The following is a 25,006-nucleotide window of genomic DNA, read 5'->3' as shown; positions in this document are numbered from 1 at the left end:
ACACTCACAGCCACGCCTACGGTCAATTTAGAGTATCAATCAGCCTCGTCCCCTCTTGATGTCTTTGGACTGTGGGAGGAAGCTGGAGTATTAGAGAGAACCCACACAGGAACAGGGAGAACATGGAGACTCCATACAGAAAGATCCCGTGCCCGAGGTGCGGCTTGAACCAGAACTTTCTTGCTGTGAGGCGATAGTGCTGACAACTGCACCACCTTGCCGCCCCCCGCTGAAAGCCTTCCTGGAATATTGCATGGTAATATTTAGAGAAAAACACTTACAGCGGGGGCGACCCGGTGGTGCAGTGGTCAGCACTGTCACCTCACAGCAATAAGGTTCCGGGTTTAAGCCGCACCTCAGGCACGGGATCTTTCTGTGTGGAGTCTCCATGTTCTCCCTGTGCCTGCATGGGTTCTCTCCAGGTACTCAGGCTTCCTCCCACAGTCCAAAGACATGCAAATGAGGACTTGGCTAATTGGATACTCAAACTGTGAGTGTGAATGGCTGTCCTGTCTACTGTATATGTGTTTGCCCGGCAATGGACTGGTGACCTGTCCAGGGTGTGCCTCACCTCTCACCCAAAAGCCACTGGGATAGGCTCCAGTTCCCCCGTGACCCTTAACAGGATAAGCAGAAGAAAATGGATGGATGGATGGACTTATAGCGGGGAAGATGCCGATGATGAGTTGTAGCCCTCAGAGTCATTGAATGACCCTTCAATGGAAACACCAGGCTCAGAGTTGAGTGTGTCTACTCATTCCAACTCCTCCTTGACTCGTTTCATTCAGTCCTCACCATTCCTCTCGCTCCCTGTGTCTCCCTGTGCAGTTCTGGCAGTATGGTGAGTGGGTGGAGGTGGTTGTGGATGACAGGCTGCCAGTACGTGAAGGCCGTCTGCTCTTCAGCTACTCTCACACCCGCAACGAGTATTGGAGCGCCCTGGTGGAGAAGGCCTATGCCAAGTCAGTTGCCACTACCAGCATATGTTTCCGGGTTGCAAAGTCTGAGATCACCCACTCTTTTCCTGTGCGTTCATTGCTGCAGTGATTTGATATCTTTTTACCACCTCTTGGATGTAGGTTGATTGGTTCTTACGGAAGCCTGAAGGGGGGAATCATTTCAGAAGGGATGGAAGATTTCACAGGTGGTATCGCATACTCGCTGCCTGTCTCCTCTCGTACCCCGCTGGTGCTCTGGAGGGTTTTGACAGCCGCCCTCTCCCGAGGCAGCCTGCTCAGTTGCTTCATCCAGGTACATTCACTCACCTTTAAGTATTCCAGTTAGCAGGTAAGCACAGCTGGTTGTTGACTTAGATCCACTTCTTATGTCTTTGCAGGCCAGCAGCTATCTTGAGGTTGGTAAAGTGACTGGAAACGGGCTGATAAAGGGGCACGCTTACGCCATCACCGACACTGACCAGGTCAGTTACCCTGCTCACCGCTCTCACTAGTTACTGTTATCAGTCCTGATGCCTCTTTTGTGTATTTACTGTTGCCTTAAATCAGTGTGACATCTGGCATTTGATCTGACTGAACCACATCTCATATATTCTCATCTCATCTCTCTGGAATGTTATTCTGTGTTATCACATATCTTTTCTCATTTGAATCAAATCAGATTTAAGTAAATCTCATCACATCCAATGTAATCTCATCTAATTCTAATCTAATTTTATATACTTTTTTCAATCTTTGATAAATGATTTAACTGTTAATACATAAATAATTCAAATGAAATATTATGTTATCAAATTTTATTACAATACATATTAAATTACTAATATAATCTCACTGAAATGTTGTTGTATCTCATGTCACCTCATATCTCTTTTAGGATCAGATTAGATCAGATCAGATTAGATGAGCTCCAATCTGATCTAATCAGATCTCATCTAATCTGATCCTAAAGCTACAATTTTCATTTATTTTAATTTAATTCAATTTATTTTTAATTCAATGTAAATTCGCTTGATTCAGGCAAATATAATCTCACTCAACCTTTAACTAATATCATGTTAGCACATATAATTACACGTCCAGACTAATCAGGATGATCTAATTCATTTTATGTAATGTAATGTAATGTTCTAATGTAAGCTATCCTTACTTAATCTAATTTTATTTAATCTTATCTAATTTTACCTCATATCTAATCTAATCTAATCTAATCTAATCACTGTAAGAACAGCTCTTTTTTGTTAAAAAAAAACAAATTGTGATATTAATTTAACATCTCTCTCCACATCTCAGGTGAAAAAAGGCTCCAATGAGATTTATTTGCTAAGACTGAGAAATCCGTGGGGTTTTGTTGAATATCGCGGACCCTGGAGTGACAAGTGAGGACACTTCCTGTGTGTGTTTGTGTAAGAAATAGTGAACTGGCAGTTTACAAATCCCTGTGGATGCTGAGTTGGACTTTGTTTTTGACTGCAGGGGGAAAGAGTGGGATGACATAGACAAAGACGAGAAAGACCGAATTGAGATGAAAAAAAGAGAGGATGGAGAGTTCTGGTATAAAGTAGATCGGTATAGAATTGTAATTTATAGGGTTTGTAATCTCATAATCAAAAACCTTTTTGATCTTCCATATCAGGATCAGAACAGATGACTTCAGCAGGCTGTTTGACATTGTGGAGCTCTGCAACATCAACCCTGACGCCATTGTGGAGGGAAGCAGCCCTGCCTCCCCTTCCTCTGCTGCCCCACTGTCTAAGTGGACCATCCATGAACATGAAGGGCTGTGGATACCAGGGAGCTCTGCTGGTGGAAGCCGAAGATACCACCGTATGATTGTGGATGCACTTTTTTTAAAACACAATTTGAGGAACCTTTCACTTCATCGTGTGTGTTTGTTTCTGCAGGATCATTTTGGACAAATCCACAATTTGAGATGGTTCTCACAGAGCAGGACCGGCCAGAAGAGGAAGATGAAGAAGATGAGGAAGATGAAGAAGGTGAGGACGATGAGGAGGACGATGAGGAGGACGATGAGGAGGACGAGGAAGACGATGATGAGGAGAGAAAACTAGCAGAGAAACAGATCATGAAAGCTAAAAAGTGTACACTACTGGTGGAGCTTTTGCAGAAAGACCGCAGGCGGAGAGATAAAGTCCACTTCCTCCACATTGGCTTCCACATCTACAAGGTACTTTAATCTGACACTGGAGCTTCAGCAGGTTCAGATTACTCCTAAATGACCTCAAACTGTCTTTGTGTTTTGTCTTTAATGCAGGTTCCTCCTGAGGTGACTATATCTGCAGCAAGAGTTTCACAATGTCTCATTAAATGACAATTCTGTTTTAGTTCACAAAAAATGGTTTAATTGAGTTGGAATTTTAACTCTTGATAATATATTCTCTCCCTACAGCTCCAAGGTACTTGTCTGGAGCGGAGCTTCTTTTTGAAAAATCGCCCTGTTGGTCGTTCTGGGAAATATAAAGCGCTAAGGTAAGAGAGCAGTGTTGGGTCTTGCAGCGTTGGTTCTTACATATTACACCTTTTTGTCCTCATATTTCTACTTCAAACATCTACACACGCAATATTAAATCTATTTCAGTGTCTTATGTTGGTTTATGAACACATTCACAATCCAGCTGTGTGGCCCACTTAAGCTACATTAGCTGAGGCTGTTAAAAAAAAAAAGTTGATTTTTTTTTTTTTTTTTTTTAAAGGCAGAATTGCATCAATGTTTAAGGGGACCAAAGAGGAATGAGCTGTTAGGGTTCCTATGGAGTGAACAACCTGCTTGAGGAGATCCAGTTTGCTACATTAATATTCCTTTAAATCACCTCTTAAGATGTTCTTGGTGTTTTATTATGGTTTTTAATCAGTCATTGTTCAAATTTGGCTTTATTTTTTTATTTTCACTTTAATAGAAATAAACTCTATTCTTCTTCTTCTTCTTCTTCTTCTTCTTCTTCTTCTTCTTCTTCTTCTTCTTCTTCTTCTTCTTCTTGTGCATTATAAGAGCTGAGTTACAATTTTTTACTGATTCTAAACTAGGAGGACCCAATTACATTTATATGAATCATGGAAAAAAAACTGTTGTAATGTCTCATATAATGGATTGATGTAAAAGGTGGTTATGATTTAATTATATAATATTATGCCATAGTGATTTTGTCTATTCGAATCTGTGTTCATGTTTTATACTTGATTCATGTATTTCATTGTACATAAAGCATTTGTTTGAAATACATGAAGTTTTCGCTGACCATGTCTGACAGGAGTGTGTGGCGAAAGGTGCATCTGGAACCGGGTCACTACATCTTTGTGGCGTCCACCTATCGACCAAACCAACCAGGAGAGTTCTTTGTCCGCATCTTCTCCAAGACCGGAAATACTTTGGGGTAGGGGCGGGGGGACAAAAATCAAGAGGAGTCCTAATTTTGCTGTAATTTATATGACACATGATGTTGCAGCACCAGCCTCGTTCCCCAGCCACTTTATGTTAATGTTAAGTACGTTTGTGTCTGTGACGTCTTATTGCGTCATATTTTGTTAAATCACAGCCCCACAACACTTCCTGAGGGCTCAGCAGCATCCCTGAATCACCTCACCAGTACAGTCATCATCACCCACACTTCAGCTGAGCACCCAACATTATTTCTGCACTGCATTGACTCTCAACAACAATACACTGATGCTTCTATAGCAACATATCCAGATACGCTCATGCAGTTGTGCTACAATAAAACAAGAGTTCCACATCCTTTATGTTTATTCTGCTTTAAAAAGAGAGAATTAAGAGGCTAACACTTACAGTCTGTGGTTGTTGTGTTTAAGGACTCAGGACTTTACATGCTCCTCTGGATATCTACCGGTGAGTTACAAGAACACATTAGAGCAATTCATTAAAAAAAAATTTTTATCTGATTTATTTGTTTGTGCCAAACAGCTGATGGCAACCCCTGTTTCCCCAGAGGATAAAGTGAGAGTGCAGAAGACCTTCGATGAGAAGGCTGGACCAGTAAGAATAACCTTCTTAGATGCTATATTATTCTGCTAACAGCTGCTCTGCATGGTAGTGGTTAGCACTGTCACCTCATAGCAAGAGGATGTTCTGTGTGTAGGAAACCTGTGCCTGCGTGGGTTCTCTCTAGGTGCTGCAGCTTCCTCCCACAGACCAAAAACAAGTTAGCAAATTAGACTATTTGGAGATGCATGGATGGGAAATGGGCTAAAATACACATTGTCTGCTCTTTCTGCTGTAGGATGACAGGCTGAATGCTAAGGAGCTCATGAAGCTGTTCAACTCAGGTGAGAATCTGCAGTACATTACATTGTACGGTGGCCCTGAGGTGTAAACACAACGACATTTCCCAAAACACAACGACATTTGACAGAACAAAATAACATTTCACAAAACACAACGACATTTGACAGAACAAAATAACATTTCACAAAACACAACGACATTTGACAGAACAAAATAACATTTCACAAAACACAAAAACATTTCACAAAACATAAAAACATTTCTCAAAACACAAAAACATTTCACAAAACACAACTACATTTCACAAAACACAACAACATGTGGTTGACTTTAAAGCAGAAATATGGCCTCTGTGTTACGTAAAAGGGACTTCAAGAACTGAACCCATGCAGGACCTTGTCGCAGACACGTCGTTGGTTCACTAGACGCTTGTACTAGTCTATGGGTCCAAATTACTTGTGGCATGTAGACAGGTATGACAAATTAAAACCATTTGACATGGCGATATCTGGCTACATAGACGGGTTCTCCCGCAGAATCTTGTGGCTCAAATGTGGACCTAAAAAAAAACAACCCTGTAGTAATAAAAAACAACTTCATCAACTGTATCAGAAGTGTCGGCGTTATTCCCATGAGACTGCACACAGACTGTGGAACAGAGAATGGGACAATAGCTGCCAACGATTGGTCAGTCAGCCACCCTTGTTAGTTATCAATGGTTTTAAAATAGTCCCTTATGATTTCAATATCCTCTTCCATCGTTTCAAACACTTAAACACTTAAAATTTGTGCAAGGACACTGCTGAGAGTAGTACGCAAAAGGAACAGGAAATGACATAATTGAACTGTCGCCAAACTTGGGTTGGTCCAATCACAAACAATGTGTGAATGTTGTCCCTACCCTTTCCGTAATCTGAAATGTTGTTGTGTTTTGTGAAATGTTTTTGTGTTTTGTGAAATGTTATTTTTTTTTGTGAAATGTTGTCGTGTTTTGTCAAATGTTTTTGTTTTTTGTAAAATGTCATTGTGTTTTGCCCCTCAGGGCCACCGTACATTTGTCCCGATTTATCTGACATTTTCAGGCCATAATGCAACCCGAGATGATCTTTGACTCTGCAGTACTTGTTGATGCCACTAGATGGGAGCAATGTAACAACATGCTCCCTTCGGTTGGAATGGTGGAGTCACAGAGGTCACCAGTCTAGACGAGGCTCATTGCTTCCAGTCAGATGGAGTAAACTGAGCTTGATTAAGGGACTTGCTTGTCCTCACCCTAACCAAAGCCTGATTTTCTCTCTCTGCATAAATTGCTGTGTTTTTCTCAATCTCAGTTCTTGATGAAGACTACCATCTGCCACTGGAGACGTGCAGACAGTTTATCTTTGGAGAGGATGTATCCTTTTGTTCACTGTATGATTTAATATTACTCACTCTCCCACTTCCTCGCAGTTTATCAGACACAATCTTTAGTTTACTGACTAACCACTGATATTTGATTCAGTATTGTGCCAGGACACTTTGCTTATGCCTGTGAAGGGGTTTAAACCCGAATCATGAGTCATCATGACATCATTCGCAAACATCAAGGCAGGTTTGTATCATTTTTGAGTCTATTTAATCCGCCGGTTTGTCTGTCACCTTCATTGTCTGATGCTGTGCGGAGACTCAGAAGCACAAGCAAGTATCCTCTCTGCACATGCTGCTATTAATAGCACCTTTCCTCACACAAAATCTCCCATTCACCGTCAGGAAAGTACTCACATGTTGCCCTCAGCAAACTTCCATCTTCACTGTGATGGAGTGAGGTGGAGGATAAAGAGAGATTTGTGTGAATCCTATCTGGACTCTCCTTAACCAAATTACTGTTTGATTTTCTTTTCTTTTCAAAGCTTGTTCTGCTTCCTCTTGTCTTTCTTTACTCTGCCCTACATGTCTCTTTTTCAAGTTTACAAGGGGTCAAACAAATATGGCCTCAGTACAGGTACACAGTTCATGTGTGCTCACTCCTAGACCGTGTCCTCCTGTGTTTCTTGGGAGTTAAGAATCAGCACTTGCAGCCTAACAGTGTAAAAATACACTGAGTAAAAGTTATGAACAGAAAAAAACAGAAGTATAATGTACTTATGAGCCAAGCCATCACTTAGTCTTCTGTCTTTTTGAGAAATCCTGAACTCTGCTGACAGACTAAAGGCCGCTCCAGTCTAAACCGAAAACAAGCAAGAACTCTGCTGTCCAGTCTGCGCAATCTGCAGGTACACTTCAGTGCGTGTGTATGCATGTGTGTGTGTGTGTGTGTGGGGGGGGGGGGGGCAAGAGCAATTCTGACACTGCTCTCTCTCTCTTTCTCTTTCAGTCCATCTTTTTCCAGTATGATGAAGATTCTTCTGGGACCATGAGCCCCTTTGAGCTCAGTTCAGCACTGAAGGCTGTTGGTATGTATTCACACACACATACACACACACACACACACACACACACACACTCTCACACACACACACACACACTTGCTACTGTTTGGTTTCACACCTCTGCTGACTCCTCTGATTCCCAGGAATACAGTGTGACTGCAAGGTAATCCAGCAGTTGTCTGAGCGCTTTGCATCTGGAGAACTTCATTTGCCTTTCCACGGCTTTGTGTCGTGTGTCACCAGGCTGCGCAAGCTTTTTGGTAACCCAAACCCACCCACCCAAACACACACACACACACACACACACACACACACACACACACACACACACACACACACACACACACACACACACACACACACACAAATACATTTTGAAATCATTTTTTGAGCACTAGTGTTGTTTTCTTTCTCTCTGTGTGTCTTTACAGCTATAAGATAATTAAAACAACACACAAACACACTTTGAACAAATCTGAATTGACTTACATTTTTTACCCTCCTCGTGGCCCTAAACACTGCCCCAAAAACCCTAACCCTTCCAAAGTGGGGACACAACTTCTGTCCATAATTTAACAAGTTGTCCTCAATTAAATGCTTTAAGACTGGCTTGTGTCTATGAAAGTGGCTTAAGTCTCATACACGAATGCTCACACACGCAAAATGAAATTACTAATGGAGCCCAAATGTTTCCATGAGGATACACCAGTTGACCTGAGGGCTGATGCAAGGGGAAAAAATGGAATAAATCTTAATTCTATTATCATTCTGTCCACTCCAGACCTGGGACACAGAGATATTATTAGTTAGACATCTACACTCATATTGTACGTGTATATTTAGGCATTTGGTTGAAACCAACTTAAGTCAATGAGAAAATACAAAATGCAAAAACGTAAGTAATTTTTTAATGAAGATGTATCCTTTTCTTAGATTTTTCTTTGTTATTTAATAGATAGAGCAAAAATAATGAAAATACTGTGTGCTAATTCATAATAAATCTTGGCTTTTAGCTGATTCACAGTCTATTTGCATAATGAGGTATAGTCACCGTTTTAAATGATCACTGAATAAACTGGAGAAAGCTGGTTTTCAAATTAAACTCTAAAATATGTTCAAAGATTACAGACGGTGGCGTCTTTGCACAGATGCTGCTAAGATGTAACTTCTTGTCTCGTCTTCTCTTCTCAGCTCTGTATGAATCAGAGAGCAGTCAAGAGGTGAAAGACAAAGGAATCAATTCTGTGAGTGTCCATTTTGTGTTCTTACTGAAGTGAACCTAAACACATTTTTGTCTCACATTCATTTCGTCCGACTGTCTCTCCTTCATAGTGGCTGCTTCGCTTTCTGACAGTGTAATGAGGGTCACCACATGAACTGAGTGCCCATCATGACACACACGAGCTGCACGTCCTGGATTGAATCAAATCTCTTTCTATGTGAATTCCAAACTACAGGATAGTTCATTCTGTTCTTTATCTTCTATATTGCTTTAGTGTGATATTTAGATTATGAAACATTTATGTAACACCATTATATTACTGGGGGCGGCATGGCTCGGAGGTAGAACGACCATCTAACAACCGAAAGGTCGCTGGTTTGATCCTCACGTCCCCCAGTGACTATGTTGAAGTATCCTTGAGCAAGATACTCAACCCCGAAGTACTCCTGATGACTCTGCGACAGACTGGCGACCCATCCAGGGTGAACCCCGCCTCTCGGCCAATGTTGGCTGGGATAGGCTCAAGCCCCCCCCCCCCCCCCCCCCACGGATAAGCAGTATAGAAAATAAATGGATGGATGGATGTTATATTACTTCAGCTGTGATCATTTTGATTTCATATTATAGACATTTATGTCCTCATTCTTTTTTGATAGTTTTGCAGGAATAATTTATCATCCATCCATCATAGCATCACGGGTTCCCTCGATCAAAAGCTGATGGGAATTTTTTTTTTAAAGATGAAAAGATGATTCAGGATTATTTTTCAAAAAACAAACTCTGAAGCAAAGATTGACGTGATTTTTTTTCTCAAAATAAATTCCACAAATTAAAACCACTGCTATGTTTTGTGAAGCATAAATTCAACAATAAGTAACTGATGTTACAGAAACATGAATTCAGTGTCACCACTACCAGTTTCACGCTTCTGTTTTTTTTTGTGTGTGTGATGATGTTTAACATCTGCTATAACCTTTGTTGTCTGGTTAAGCCCCTTGACAGAAATCGTCATTTGTAATACAAATGAAGGCTTCAGAGTTCATGAGTGTGGTATTAAGTAACGTATTTTATGCCATCAGACAAATTGTTAAAATACATTAAGCTGGTTTCAAACATATACCTAATTTAATGCATTGAATGAAAAACCCATTAAAAAAAAACAAAAACAAAACACTGACTGAAATTAAGGAACTGGACGTTAAGTGATGCTAACTTATGTCTGAGTTTTCGGACTCGTTCCCGCTCTACGCCATAGAGTCAATTGTGCAGCAGGATTGAAGGCAACAGAGTCAAAATTATATGATTGACATGTAATATTAGATTCACACAAACTCTGCGTTTATAATCTGACATGTTGAGCCTGTGTACTCACTCTTGAATAAAATGTATCCAGTGCCTGTTGTCTCCTCTAATGTTGCCCTCCTTCGGGAAGGTAAGCAACATTTGGGTCATAGAAACTCTTTTGTAATAAAGAACATTTACACATTTGCTTGCTAACTTATAACTGTTGTTCCAGTAATGCATATATTTTGCGCGAGGTCTGTTGTTCAATGATCATATCGGACTGGAGGATTTTGTTATTTACCTCTATTTGTCAGAACATGTGGAGATTTCTAGGTCAGGGCCCCTTCGCAAAAGTTACGTTTTAATGTAGATAACTTCCTGAACAGACGAGGTGGCCTTCGTTATTACCTGTCTCCTACATACAAAAGGGTCCTGGGCACCCTTCCTTGGAAAGTCAACACCCATTCACACTTGGATCCCCCCAGCCAAAACAAACCCACATAGATACCAGTTGAATCAATGACCAACTAACGAATCAATTGAATTCCAGATGAGTCAACATCTCTCATGTGACCTCAACAACTCTGAAACCCAGAGCTCACATGCAACGACAGTCAGAGGGTCACCCGGGTCTTAATACTTGCAAGTCCCCATCAGTGACTTAGAACTGAAGGAGCCTCTAAGATGAGAGGGTGTCCTGGAGAACACTGAAACAGTCCAGTTGCCTCCAACACAGCACTTCAGAGATACCATGACCTGAAGACTGAGAATTTTCACCGACATTCTAGAAGGAAATGGTATAAATACCTGTAATTACACAACTCAAAACCAAAATCACTGCAACCTGAACAGTTTACTCATCCATGCACACATGAGATACTTTGGCTAGCGCACACACACAGACACACACAGACACACACACACACACACACACAGTGAGTACTGTCTGCCTCACTGAGGGTGTGAGGGTGATGTCTCAGCAGCACTACACGCACCATCTCTATTCTTATCGCACTGACGCCACGTACAGCGTCAACACACACTCGCCCCCTCCTCCACTGTTCCCTTGCTCCCTCCCTCCATCCATCCCTCACTTTTTCTCCCCCCTCCAGTTCTCTCTAGTAACTGATTCTCACAATCTGCATCTTCCTCTTCCCTGTTATACACTGGTTGTTCTTGCTCTTCCTCTCTCCTTCTCTCTCTTTCTCTCTCTCTAACACACACACAAACATACACAGGTTCTTAGATGTAAGCACACACAAAAGCCCAAGCAAGTTAATGTCCTTTCTACAAATGTTTCTATTTATAGAATATTTGCTCAAACACCACCTCCAGTTCATAATTAGGCTAGTACACACAGGTTGCCCTCGGCAACCATCCATCTACATTGTGATGTAGGGAGGAGGAAAAGAGGAAAGGAAGCTTCTCTCTATGCGTGGACTCTCCTTCACCTCGACCACTCAATCTTTTTTTGTTTCATCTCTCCCTCCCAACAGTCTGGCCTTCCTTCACTCGGCCTCAGACACCTTCTCTGTCGAGTTTACAGAAAATAAATTGCCTCCTATAATTATGTTTGTATTTTAGTCGGAAATCCATTGTTCCAGATATATGAAAAGTCTGTGCAGCCACACCGATCATGATGTTTGGTACAAATGTCCACCTGGATTCAAGGAAGAACTGAAAAAAATCTGCCAGTCAAAGGTCAAAGGTCACTGTCTCCTCACATGGACGAAATATCTCTGGGGTATTTAATCAAATAAAGTAAAAAAACGTCCTCTGGGACTAACAGATGCCCTCAACACATATTGGTGGTCAAAGGTCACTATGACATGTATACGTCATACACATGTGCCTTGGACATTATTCTGCACAGCACTTTGAACTGTATTATGACATGTTTGAAAGGTACGATATAAATAAAGACTGACTGACTATTTGACGTGTGCCTTCAAAACTTTAGATGTGCTTTTTACAAAGGAGACAAACATATTTGTTTTTGCTTTTTTAAATTCCTGATCACTAAATAATATAAGAATCAATGAGAGCTGGTCAAAATTCACATAATAATGCAAATCTCTTGGGTTAAAAGCTGTTATTTGTATTGGAGAAAAGCACATTTTCATTTTGGATATAATTTAACAGCAATATTCCTAAAACAATAATGAGAAGAAATCTATTTTAATTGTGTGATGATAATTATGGATGACAGTACTTTATTCTTAGGGAGCCTATGCGTTAGTCATTGCATGTTGTGGATGGCTGGTGTGGAAACATACCTTATATAATCTTATCAAAGTATTTATTTGCAACTACTAAATAAAGACTGTGTAATAAGTGCAATATTTCCCTCTGAAATGTGAAGTATAAAAAGACCAAACCATAAAATAGTAAAAGTACCTCACTTTCCTCTAGTGATGCTGTTGTGCCGCCTATAAATACTGTAATATAACATCAACTCCTCAGGAAAGAGAAACAGTTTGTGTCTGATCTTACAGGATATCACTGTAAACTCTGTCCCCTCCCTCACAGACGTCCTTCATTTTCTCTGTTGATTCTTCTCTCTCGACAGCAGCTGTACTCATCCCTCCACCTGCTCTTCTCTCTTCACACCACCCTCCCTCTCTCCACCCCCCAGCTGTCCCGTGGGATGTGATGATGCTTTGACAGGGTTTGGCGTCTGTTCTTGGAGGTGCTGGTATTTTTGTGCCACAGCAGCGGGGGCAGATACAAGAATAGTGCCGGAGTTGTAGTGCATAGTGTGGGGGTGGGATCTGGGGAGGGCCGGGATGATTTGAAACTGTGAGATTTAAGCCATTGTACAGACAAGAGGGGGGCCAGGGAGGATTGCGTAAGTTGGCTCCTTGGCTGCAAATTTAGCCTGGGCTCGCTCACGCATAAATTTGATGAGCAGTACTATCTCAGTCGTCATAGCTTGGGTATTCAAAGATATGAGTGTGCGCTGACATGGGGCGTAGGGGGATTGTGCGTGCATATTTACTAAACTTGAAAACTGATGGAGGATAATTTGAGATCCAAAGTGCAGCATCAGTTGGCTGACAGCCCTCCTCGTGTTCGACATTTGATAAAGATGATGTCCAGCTCTTTCACAGCCACTGCTGCAAAAACTTGTAACATCCAACTTGATTAAATTCCTATAATTTCAATACTTGTAAGTACTTCTAGTTTACTTAAGTACTTGCTTCATGCTACTTTACATCAGCTCATCTAACACCTGGTTCATTATGGTTCACATCAAGGTTGGATCAGGCTCCTAGACTGGAGTTCAAAATTTGACACATTGTGGATTAATACCTGAACAATATGATAAATACTGTTCAACACCACAGGTCGTATAAATACTTTTATTTTTCTTTTACTGCCAATATTTATTTTTGTATGGCACAAAACACTCGGAAAGCAGGTCTTGTCATAGAGTATTTAATCCTCATTGTCATGTTATTTTTTCAGATCTTTCAGTTCACTGCAACTTTCAACCTTAAACAAGTTTGAGGCTAAACAGCCAAACAAGGCAATTAAGGGTAATTTTAGCCTTCTTATATCCAGTTGAGTTTTGTGGGTATCTGCCTTGTGCTGAACAATAAGTCAAGTCAAGTCAAGTCAGTTTTATTTGTATCGCTCCAAATCACAACAAAAGTTATCTCATGACACTTTACAAGTAGAGCAGGTCCAGTACCACACTCCTTCAATGAATTTACACCCAACAATTCTCCATCAGCAAACACATCCTGCAATAGCGGCGACGAAAACCTTCCTTTTGACAGGCAGGAATGTCAAGCACACCCAGGATCAATGGGGACGGCCTTCAGCTTTGACCGGTTGGGGGGAAAGAAAGCAGGAGAGTGGGGCAGAGACATAGACAGATAATGGAGGAAGACAGATATACAGAAGGAGAGAGGGACTGAGATAAAGAGAGAGAGAAAGGGAAGAGACTGATGGACAGACGGGGACGTGAACAGGTGGAGCTACAGGTGGCAGCTTGAGCCTCTTCAGGTCTGTAGCCTCCTCCAGCAGCACCTGGGATGCGAGAAGCCCGAAGCCTCCGGAGAAGAAGACGAGTTAGTAACACATATGAGTATGACTTATATATGACACATATAGGAGGACAGAGAGGAAAGCGAGGAGAAGAGAGAAGCCCAGTGCACCATGGGACATCCCCCGGCAGTCTGAGCCTATAGCAGCATATCTAAGGGCCAGCCTAAGCAGCACTAACTATAAGCCTGATCAAAAAGGAAGGTCTTAAATCTGCTCTTAAAGGTAGAGAGGGTGCCTGCATCCCGGACCAAAACTGGGAGACGGTTCCACAGGAGGGGAGCCTGATCTCTGAAGGCTCTGGCTCCCATTCTACTTTTAGAAACCCTAAGAACTCTAGGAACCACAAGTAACCCTGCATCCTGGGAGCGAAGGGTTCTCGCTGGATAATAGGGGACTATGAGCTCTGTAAAATGTGAAGATGCCTGATTGTTGAGGACTTTGCATGTTAGCAGCAGAATTTTGAATTCTGTTCTGAAGTTGACAGGGAGCCAATGCAGAGAAGCCAGTACAGGAGAGACATGGTCTCTTCTACTAGTTCTCATCAACACGCGGGCAGCAGTGTTTTGGACCAGCTGGAGAGTCTTCAGGGACCTACTGGTGCAGCCTGATAGGAGGGAATTGCAGTAATCCAGCCTGGAAGTGACAAAAGCATGGACTACTTTTACTGAACTCAATATCAAACACTTCTCCTTTTTTACATAATTCGAATTCTGAATCAAGACTTACAGAGCACTATTTTATCTGGATTTTTTTTTTTATCTTCACTTAAGTAAAGGAACTATATACTTTCTCCACAACTGAGCAAGGGATTGAAGAACTGTTTTACTCCTGCTGTATGCAGTACTGACAGAAGTACACACAAACGAAGTAGAAGGCTCGTAGTAAAATAAAAATGGGCCCCAGAAACAAGTGTCATTATACAGATATTTTATAGTGCAAAACTGTGAAATAAAAACATGTGCAGTTAATATTGGAATGCACCTGAATTATTGCTTCTAAGTTAAAATCTTAATTATTCAATGACTCGGAAGTTGAGAAAGTGCTGACAGGGCAGAAGACACGAGCCAGCAGCCTACTGACACTGAGTGTCAACGAATGCAGTCAGAGAGGATTTCAAAACAAGTCCACATGTGCGCAGAGGACAAGAATGTGATAAAGTCAACATCAAACTGCTGCCGTCAGTCCTTCACAGCTGCGTAGTCAAATTCCATGCAGCAGAAACAGTTTTGAAATTCAACCTGAACATTACGTCAGGCTCTACCTGTAGAACCCAAATATAGCTTAAAGCGCTCTCTGAAGTCATTCGGTTCAAATGAAATTCACAACTTTTTCATGAACATATTAGCATAATTGTTCAACATGTTTTCATTACCTCTGTAAAAACAATTCTATGGCTTTTAAGGTGCTTCTGTGTAAAATAATGTTAAGTCAGCACCATTTTGATTGAGGAAAACGTAATTATTTAGTGTTTTTCACCAGTATCTTAAAAAAAAAATTGTATGTTTCACAACATAGTCAATTCATTTAGTTCTATCAAAAATGTGTAGTAAAAGAGAAGGAGCAGATTAATCACAGCACCACCTGGTGGCAACAGGAAATTACATGGCTTTTTCTTTTCTTTTTGTTCTCACTCGGTTGTATTCCTCCTGATGGGTTGACCAGAAGCCCTACAGAACTTGGTATGAGGCGACTTTGAACTTTTCCGAACTTCACCTGTTTGATGAGTCATTTGATTTATATTAAAAGTAGTCAAGTCAAGTCAATTTTATTTGTATCGCTCCAAATCACAACAAAAGTTATCTCATGACACTTTACAAGTAGAGCAGGTCTAGAACCACGCTCCTTCAGTGAATTTACACCCAACAATTGTCCATCAGCAAGCACAACCTGCAACAGCGGTGACAAAAACCTTCCTTTTAACAGGCAGGAATGTCAAGCAGATCCAGGCTCAATGGGGACGGCCTTCTGCTTTGACCGATTGGGGGGAAAGAGAGCAGGAGAGCGGGGCAGAGACAAAGACAGATAATGGAGGAAGACATTTATGCAGAAGGAGAGAGGGACAGAGATAAAGAGAGAGGGAAAAGGAAGAGACTGATGGACAGACAGGGACGTGAGCAGGTGGTGCTACGGGTGGCAGCTTGAGCCTCTTCAGGTCTGCAGCCTCCTCCAGCAGCACCAGGATCTGGGATGAGGGGAGCCAAAAGGCTCCGGAAAGTACAATTTGTTGTCTTCCCATGACGTACAGTAACATATTACATGCCTCGGTACTACTTTCTGGTTTACGTTCAAACACAACAAGCCTGAATTTAAAAATGTACAGTATGTATGAAGAATAATAAGGCCCTCAGGCAGTAGCAGTATTTCATCATCGTGAGTAGAAAAACTCTGCAGCATCATCCACCAGTTCCATCAGGCTGAGAGAGCTCCACAGCAGTGTCATCAGTGACAACAACTCTTCTGAAAATGTTAACTAGGGCCTGAGCCAGAAGGTACTTCAGGCGAAGACCCTATTGAGTTTTTCTGTCTGCTTTTACAGGGAAAAAAAAAAACTTTTAAAAAAAATGCAGCGACTATTAAAATAACTCAAAAATGATTGAGGAACACAGCAGCTGTGCTATCAGTATGTCGAGGGTAAATTATTGATGTTTTCTGTTGTGACTTTTTTTTTTTTTGTAGGAGTCCTTGAGCAGTAGGTTGGCACATTGAATGGGAGCTTCCGTCATCAGTGAATGAGTGTATGGATGAATAAGGCAAAATTGTAAAGTTCTTTTAAGTCCATTTACCAGTTTGTGGCAAATTTTCTGTTCACTGTATGAAAGATCAGAGGTGAATTTACGGATTAACACGAGAAGAGATAGCAACACAAATCGATTTATTGTATGAATGCGCTTATCGCTTTTTGTATATCATAGTATTGTACAGTGTGATCTAAAGAATCCAGTGCGATAAACAGTAGAATTGGGCTGGGGAAATAAAAAATACCATCCTTGAATTGTACAGCAAGCAGTTTGTGCCAAGAAAAAAAAAAAAAAAAAAAAGCAAAAGCAAAAGAAAATGGAGGAACAGTTCCCAGACTGATTCACGTGGTGGAAAAAAAAACATTTGGACTTCAAACTATCACAGAACAGCTTTTCATTTTATGGCGTTGGCCAACTTCCTGATTAAAGCACATAAAGGTTTTGAAGGACGAATGAAACGAATGAAAAAAACTGTCAAAAGCATAATTTAAAAAGTTTATATGTTGTCTGTATCATTTCAGAGAGAAGCCCCGGTTAAATATGCACAGATAGATAGATCAGAGGAGGAGGAGAGAGGGGATTGTGTGGGCAACAGAGGCCAGCTAGGTGAGGGGGATGACGGGGACACACGCAGGCTTGTGTCTTCTTGATGTATGCAGCGTTCACCGTCTTGCTTTCAGTCCTTTTTTCTACCCCCATACCTTTTTTCTTCCTCTCTCTCTTTCTCTCTCAATTTCGATCCCACCCTCCATCAGTCCCTCTTCCTCACCCACTCACTCCCTTTATTCTTACCTCTTACTGTGCCCTGGAAAATAGGGCAGTCCTTACATAAGGAGGAGGGGAGGGGGCCTGTGAGCAAAGGAAAAGAGGTTGAAACAAAGCCTTCTGGATGGAAATAAGTAAACAGAGAGACGGAGAGAGAGGGAGAGAGAGAGAGAGAGGGTGGACAGGAGGAGTAATGAACTTGGCATCCTGGTAGAAGCATTCATATCTGGCGAAATAATGACAGAAATATTATATTCAAATCAACACTTCAATATGATGAAAGTCCCTCTTCCCTGCCTGTTTGGAAGGCATACAAGTGTTGAGGTGTTTCATCCAACTATCCCACTGCTTGATTATGAAACTACACAATAAGTGCCCCATATTTCTAATTCATTAACGTTTTCCTCGTCTCTATGAATAGAAGCATCGCACACATTGAAACCACCTTGGATTTAAACAAAAACTGTGAATATTGTCTTTCAAGTGTATTTAACAATTTAGCAACTAGGTGTTATGTCAAGTGGGCTACAGTTTCAACACATTTTTTACATACACCCCTTCAGAGTAAAGCTAAATGTTAGCTCTTGTTATCTCACAGTCTGTTTTCCTACAGAATGACTGGAGGACAGCGTGGAACTCAACAGTGTTTTCATACAGGCTGGAAAGTAACTAAAAACTGACAATTTTGAGAATGTTGATGTGGTGTTGCTTTTCGAAATTGTTCAGATAATGATATCAGGATGTCAAATGCCTCGAATGCTGGGTAAAAATGTGAGATCAGTATCAGCAAGTATGCAAGTCAAGCATCGACCTGGACCGAAACAAGACCCTGCTGCTTCCAATTCCACTTCCACTACTTCTGCTTCCACTGAGCATTGACTGATCTTTCATACAAGAAATCAATTCTTCTTCACTGCTCTAAAAAAGTGACCTACACAAGAAGTTTAGTTGTGATGCCACACTGGCAAATACTGGAACTGAAGTAACCAGACAGCGCCAGAAAAATGTTAGGAAACTGGAAACATCTCACACTGCAAAATCCCACAAATAAAACACGGATGCGTAAATCAAGACTGTAGCTTGATTGTCAATACGATTTATTTCTAGGGTTCCATTCACTGCATGCTTTAGAAGTATAAAAAAATAAATGTATTTCTGTATACACCAAAGTCAGATCAGCACTTGGTACTGGTTCATACACGATTTGAGTTATCAGCATTGTATCTTGTCAGAAAAAAAGTAAAACATGATGAACCGTTATTTATAAAAACAATACTATTTATAATACAACTGAAATGAGAGGAAGAATGATTGTCCAGATTATCTGCACACAAAATCCACATTGAGAATTGATGTAAATCTACAGTGGTGATGAGGCAAAACTCTCTAGGACTGTCAAACAAATAAGAAAGAGTTACTATATAAGTATTTGAATACTTCTGGTGTCAGCTCAAACACGCTTATAAAGGCCAACTGAATAAAAAACAAAAGATGCTGGTTGACAAATGTTTTCCCCCCACAACTTTGACACAAATTTACAATTCGCCAGTTAACACAGAAGTCGGATCAGAGGGCACATTTTTCTGGTCTGACAAATCACGCCAAAAAAAAAAGGGTTCCTTCATGTTACTCATGACAACAGTCCGTTTCCTACTATGACAGGTCAAAATGTCTGCTATGACAAGGTGTCGTGGAATGATGTATGTCATCATAGGAAATGTGGCTCACTCTCTTTAGAAATAGTCAACAAATGTGAATGTTGGGTCAAAAATTCAACCTCTTACTGATTTGACTGAATGCACTGAGTTACTTTCCACCTCTGATCTCATCCTCATTCTCTCTCACCCTCTTGTACTTGTCCCTCCCTCTCGTTCTCTGGCACTCTGCCTGGCTGACTGGCAGTGAGCCTGTTGAAAGTAGGCTAGGATTGACGCGCTGCTTGTGTCTGAGTCACAGAGAGCTGCGAAACACTGAAACCCACTGATTGCATTTAACTTTAGGCGTCCGACTCCCATGCAGTGCATGATACAATAAAGCCATCCACTGTGCTTTCTGCACCTCAGTGCTGACGTTTATGGCGGCATTACAGAGCAAAAAAAAAAAAAACAACAACAAAAAAACGGCGATTGTTCTGACGCTGTGCACAATTGTGGGCATGGTTATTTAGGGGCATTGCCAAATATGAAAACAAAGAAATGATCTGACTTGCAAGAGAACGCGCTCCACGCAGGATGATCTTCCACCAATCCACTCCGAGTGAATGAAATGAAAGATCAAAGGCAAATACAAAAACAGTTCGGTATGTTACACTAATGTGCTAACACAAAGCTGTCAAGTGTCTTTTTCTAATTTGTGCTTCATCATCAAGTACAGTTAAGAGCCCATTAACAGTAGGTCAGCCACGCCACGGTCGACCACAGCCTCGCTCACCTGCTTCACTCAAAACAAGTGCAAGAGGCCCGCTGAGGGAAACAAGATGAGCATTTTTTTGTCTCAAAGCCAAGGCCGTGACGCACGCACGAATGTTTTATCCTCTTGACAGATAACTGTAAATCACCCTTGTGTTATTTAACAAGAGCCACAAGGATTACGCTGTGTAAACACTTGTGCTTTAACGTAAACAGGACAGAGGCAAGTTGTATGGGAGCCGTGTGCTGCAGAAGGGGAACAAGAAAAACTGGAAAGTCACAAACGTAAATAGCGTTAACTGCGTCTTCTTTGCACTCATTAAGACACTGAAAGGGTAAAGGGAACTTCCCTACGCAGTCAGTATGGTGCTCTTACTGTCTTACAAGAGTTCAGAGGGTCAGGTGTGCCAGGGTATCTACTTGTGTTTGTACCTCAAACAGAAAAAAAAAAGCTTCAAATATACGACTACAGCAAGTTACACGACTGTGTAAAGCTGCATTTAAGACTCTTTAAATCCTATGACCAAGGAACTGAGAGATTGTGGGAGTTCATGCTGATGTAGAATGCTTGTTATTCATCTGATAAAAGGCCAGACCGCTCTGTAGTATTAACAGTGACACTGCTGTAAGACAGAAAATTCTAGAAACTGCTCTCGGCTCTGTATAACTGAGTCATAAAAGACAACATTTCTTTGTGCGTGCCATCACTCAAAAACAACCACATGTATGACCGAAAGAATGTATTTTCCCTCTCACGCACTCATAAATAGGTGCCTTGAACTCACAAAGATGTTTTTTTCCCCTTGGTAGCGCTTCTCTGCGTGCCAGGTATATTCAGCTTGAAGCTAATCGCGCCCCATCGCCACCCCCACCCCATCCCCAAAAAAACCCAGCATAACTGGCACAAAAAAAAACCCCATCAGTTTACAAACTCAAGCAAATCATCTGGTATACTCCACTATTGGTGGAGTACTGAGAACACGGCTAGAAAAAGAAGATGTGGATATAACTGAAAATTGTGCTTTACAGTCTGTAAATGGGCGTTTTTGGACAGTTCTGCTGTTGTTTGTAGCTGGCGGCCAGTGAGAGCCATGAACTCCAAGCTGAGTATACGTGGCTGGCTCATTCTGCATTCTAGCAGCAAAGACGAGTGATGCAGTGGTCCAAATATGTCTTTGTGAGGTCAAGACACCTAGTTGTGAGTACTTGAAAGGCAAAGTACATTTTTTGGGTATTGCTTTAAGACAAAGATACTGAGCCCTTGTTGTACCTGATGGCCCTGCGACGGACTAGCGACCCATCCAGGGTGCACCCTGCCTCTCACTCAATGTCAGCTGGGATAGGCTCCAACCCCCCCCCCCCCCCACCCTTAACAGCTAAACAGTATAGAAAATCGATGATGGACGGATGCTTTAAGATGTAACAATAAAATATGAGGAAGCAGGAATCAACTAAAAGGGTCGTCACAGTGGTGCAGTGGTTAGCACTGTCGCCTCACAGCAAGAAGGTTCTGCCACGGGATCTCTCTGTGTGGAGTCTCCATGTTCTCCCTGTTCCTGCGTGGGTTCTCTCTGGTACTCCAGCTTCCTCCCACAGTCCAAAGACATCAAGAGGGGACGAGGCTGATTGATACTCTAAATTGACCGTAGGTGTGACTGTGAGTGTGAATGGTTGTCTGTCTCTATGTGTTGGCCCTGTGATGGACTGGGGACCTGTCCAGGGTGAACCTCGCCTCTCACCTGAAAGCCGCTGGGATAGGCTCCAGCCCCCCCCCCCCCCCCCCCCGTGACCCTTAACAGGATAAGCAGAAGAAAATGGATGGATGGATGGATCCACTAAAAGCTTTCTAAGTCAGTGGAAGGCAAGAATAGTTTACCAACTTCCAAAATTTATCATGCAAGTTTAACCAAAACATTATTAAGAGGCTCCATTTTTCAAACTCAACCAAAGTACTCCAGCTGCTACTTTACACAAATGCTGAGTTTTCTCAAGCATGCAGGGAGTCTTAGGACTCTGCCAAAGAACTACTGGATTTACATGAGCTAAAATGTGCTGTTAACCTTAACAGGCAGAGACCGGAACCCCCACAGATCAACCAGCAATAATTCTTTGGAGAACTCAGCCAAACTTGAGTCAAGCTGAGTTTTCTATAAACAAACTTATTCACAGTAACTTCTTAGACTCCAATAAATCCGTTGTACAGTGTGACTAAGAACAATGGTGGAGGAAGACAGACAAAGCTCAGGAAACACTATGGTATGAGGAATGGCTGAAGAGAAAAGAAAGATCAAATTTCTCTCACTCAAGTGGGGAAAGCCTGCCATAGTTATGTAATGTTGTTGGAAGCCAGAAGGGGTGTAAACAACACCACTCCTAAGTGGGACAGGCCTAACTGTTGCCTAGTAACAAATATTTTGGGCAGGAAGACCAATGCAAACAAGGCCCGCCTTCCAAAAGGAAACAGGGGCTGGCCTAATGAGCACAGTACAAGTTAGTGGCTTCCCGAAAATATGCTAAGAGACAGGGGCAAGCAAAACAAAGCATGCTGGGGGAATCAGACAACACTGTCTGTTTTTTTTTGTTTTTTTTCACTTGCCCCGACTGGAGCCTAGACCACAAGTTTTAAACAAACACTCTCTAGGAACAAATTCTCGGAGAATTGCATAATAAAGTGCACTCAGTGAAAGCAGACAGAAGGTCAGTAGTACAGTGGAACATCTAATTAAAACCACATCGGAAAACGCAGTGTTCCGTTTGATACTCACACATCTACTATGCGATTATTCACGATGAGATCATGTATAACATGATGTGTTTGTAGTACAGACAGCGACTGAAGCACGGGACAGACACAAGTTTGGCAAAAAAATGTACAAATAACTTTTTCTCCCATACTTCCTTATGCTACTTCAAGCCCATAAGAACGTTGGTTAATGTCGGATGGTTAAACCCTGGCTATAGCAAGAACTGTCGCTGTAGGATACGCCGCTTCTCACCGCACAGAAAGAATCCGGAAGCCATATTGTGTGCTGTTGCTGCCTGTCACTCAAAGCCCGTTACCACGGAAACCGGTTGCTAGGCGGCATAACAAAAAAAAAAAGCAGAGTCGTAGCCATAGTGACAGAACGCTACACACATGCAGTAAACCCGTGGATAGCACATGGTCCCGTTTCGGGGTTGCCAGGTCCGCTGTTTTCCCGTAGAGAAGAGCTATTTTATGAAGCAAGGTAGCATCAGCTCGGTGCAGTGAACACGTAGCTAACTTTAGCTAGGTGAAGACCAGCGGTGGCTAAAGTAAGTATCAAACAAACAACTAAGGGAATAAGCTGAAAAGGCATTAATATAAATAATATTTACACATTGGTTTTATATTTACATGATTTTGAATTTAAAAGGTGGCATCAATTGAAATAAGATAAACATAGCTTATTTATTAATACTGATCAAATTCATGTTGTCAGACAGAGAGAAAGAGAAAAGAGAGAAGTAACAGGTTTGTGCTCCAGAGAATTGATCCATGTTTCCCAGAACTATCTGTATTATCCCTGCCTTCTAGAGATCAAGATATGAGGGCGATATTAGTATATAGGGACAGCTACCTTTAATTATTGCCTCTTTATTTATGTTAATTACTACTTAATGGAGTCGTTTGGTACTGATGGAAATGTTGGTAGATTTCAGCTTAATATAAATGATATAGAACAGGTATGTTTTAAGTTCTGGCATGGTACTTTATTCCATGGCCGTTGAACTTGGTTTTACCAGATCTGGCAACCCCATCCCAGCCACTTTGTTAGGCTCTGTCGCTTCTTACATTGCTATAGTGAGATCTTTGAGATATTATAGGTAGTTTTGCTCAAGATGTTTTAATTTTGTCATTGTAATACACATTCCGATACAGGTATTAACATAACTTAAACTTGTTATCAATATTCAGAACTGCTTTTATCGTTTATTCTGGTGTTTTCCCCTTGAGTATTAATCCGCAATCATTATGACAAACTTACATTGGCGACGAGTCATCCAGGTTAGACAGCGGAGCTCCGTTAACGGCATCCCAGACGGGACGCAGCGTCCTCCTCCTTGGATCACCGTCTCTGACGTTGTTGTAGCTCTGACTAACAACTTGTTATCCCCAACTCTTCTCCCTTTGTTCACGCCTTTTCACACATCGTCTGTGTGGTTGAAGACAGAAAGATGCACGCCCCGCGACATTGTTTGACATCACAACCAAAAACGTAGGCCTTCTGCCTCCATTCCCCTAAAACACACACTCACACACTGTTAGTCCGTCGTGTAGGTCACCATAATGAATCACGTTCTGTTCGGTCGGGTGATGTTTGCGGTGACAGACGCTGATTTCCGTCACTGCTGCCCACCATCCAAGTCACAATCACACTGCCGTTAACTTATTTCAGTGTGATGTCCTGTTTTATATGTGTGTGAAGTTTACTGTCACGGACAAATGATTAAATTAAATTATGTAGTTTACAAGTGAGAGTGGTAGTTCAATTCCTTCTGGCTTCACGCTTGACATCAGGGAAATCTAGATTGAAAATAGAATCTACCTTTCGTTATGAAGCTCATGTTGAAAGGATTCCCCAGGGCGTGTCCTGAGAAACTCCTTCGGGAGGATTTCCCTCGGAGGTCTGACGGGATTCCGTCGTACCGTGACAAGTTCTTTGGGCGTTTACTTAGATATAGAACTGTAAATATTTGGATCATATTAAGATGTTATCCAAAGAGCACGAATATAGGGAGCCGCTTTAAATTCCGCATTTTGTAATTAAAAAAAGTGCTTAATTATATTCACCATTCCAGTAAGTCGTATTATAACTAAATGAATAGTAAATCTTAAATGCCCATACTTTAGACGTATAGGACCACAAGTTCTTCGCTTGACGTAGCCAT

At 41.6% G+C, this 25,006-nt stretch overlaps 1 protein-coding gene and 1 long non-coding RNA gene across 2 annotated transcripts in view; one reads left to right on the top strand and one right to left on the bottom strand.

The window, feature by feature from the left end:
- capn12 (calpain 12) overlaps positions 1-10,317 on the top strand; it is a 16,679-nt gene extending 6,362 nt beyond the window's left edge. The window contains exons 4-22 of the mRNA XM_086216292.1: positions 829-962; positions 1,080-1,251; positions 1,337-1,420; positions 2,250-2,335; positions 2,433-2,510; positions 2,593-2,783; positions 2,861-3,144; positions 3,232-3,243; positions 3,367-3,446; positions 4,226-4,348; positions 4,785-4,821; positions 4,897-4,968; positions 5,213-5,258; positions 6,549-6,610; positions 7,401-7,469; positions 7,571-7,649; positions 7,769-7,885; positions 8,817-8,869; positions 8,958-10,317. Coding sequence (XP_086072418.1) covers positions 829-962; positions 1,080-1,251; positions 1,337-1,420; positions 2,250-2,335; positions 2,433-2,510; positions 2,593-2,783; positions 2,861-3,144; positions 3,232-3,243; positions 3,367-3,446; positions 4,226-4,348; positions 4,785-4,821; positions 4,897-4,968; positions 5,213-5,258; positions 6,549-6,610; positions 7,401-7,469; positions 7,571-7,649; positions 7,769-7,885; positions 8,817-8,869; positions 8,958-8,984 — 1,806 coding nt within the window. The 3' untranslated portion in view covers positions 8,985-10,317. The remainder of the gene's footprint in view (positions 1-828; positions 963-1,079; positions 1,252-1,336; positions 1,421-2,249; positions 2,336-2,432; positions 2,511-2,592; positions 2,784-2,860; positions 3,145-3,231; positions 3,244-3,366; positions 3,447-4,225; positions 4,349-4,784; positions 4,822-4,896; positions 4,969-5,212; positions 5,259-6,548; positions 6,611-7,400; positions 7,470-7,570; positions 7,650-7,768; positions 7,886-8,816; positions 8,870-8,957) is intronic.
- A 3,386-nt stretch (positions 10,318-13,703) lies between these two features.
- LOC147254746 (uncharacterized) lies at positions 13,704-24,549 on the bottom strand. The gene is made up of 3 exons (XR_015118067.1): positions 24,103-24,549; positions 17,715-17,771; positions 13,704-14,189 (listed from the first exon to the last, which is right to left on the bottom strand). It is a non-coding gene; the product is annotated as an uncharacterized LOC147254746 (long non-coding RNA).
- Positions 24,550-25,006: the final 457 nt, after the last annotated feature.

The sequence above is a fragment of the Aulostomus chinensis genome, chromosome 10 (assembly GCF_037954235.1).
Source record: "Aulostomus chinensis isolate RoL2024-O1b breed Wild chromosome 10, RoL_Achi_v1.0, whole genome shotgun sequence".
In the NCBI taxonomy this organism is placed as follows: domain Eukaryota; kingdom Metazoa; phylum Chordata; class Actinopteri; order Syngnathiformes; family Aulostomidae; genus Aulostomus; species Aulostomus chinensis.
The sequence above is the reverse complement of the archived record's forward strand: the minus strand, read 5'-3'. Positions and strand labels throughout refer to the sequence as shown.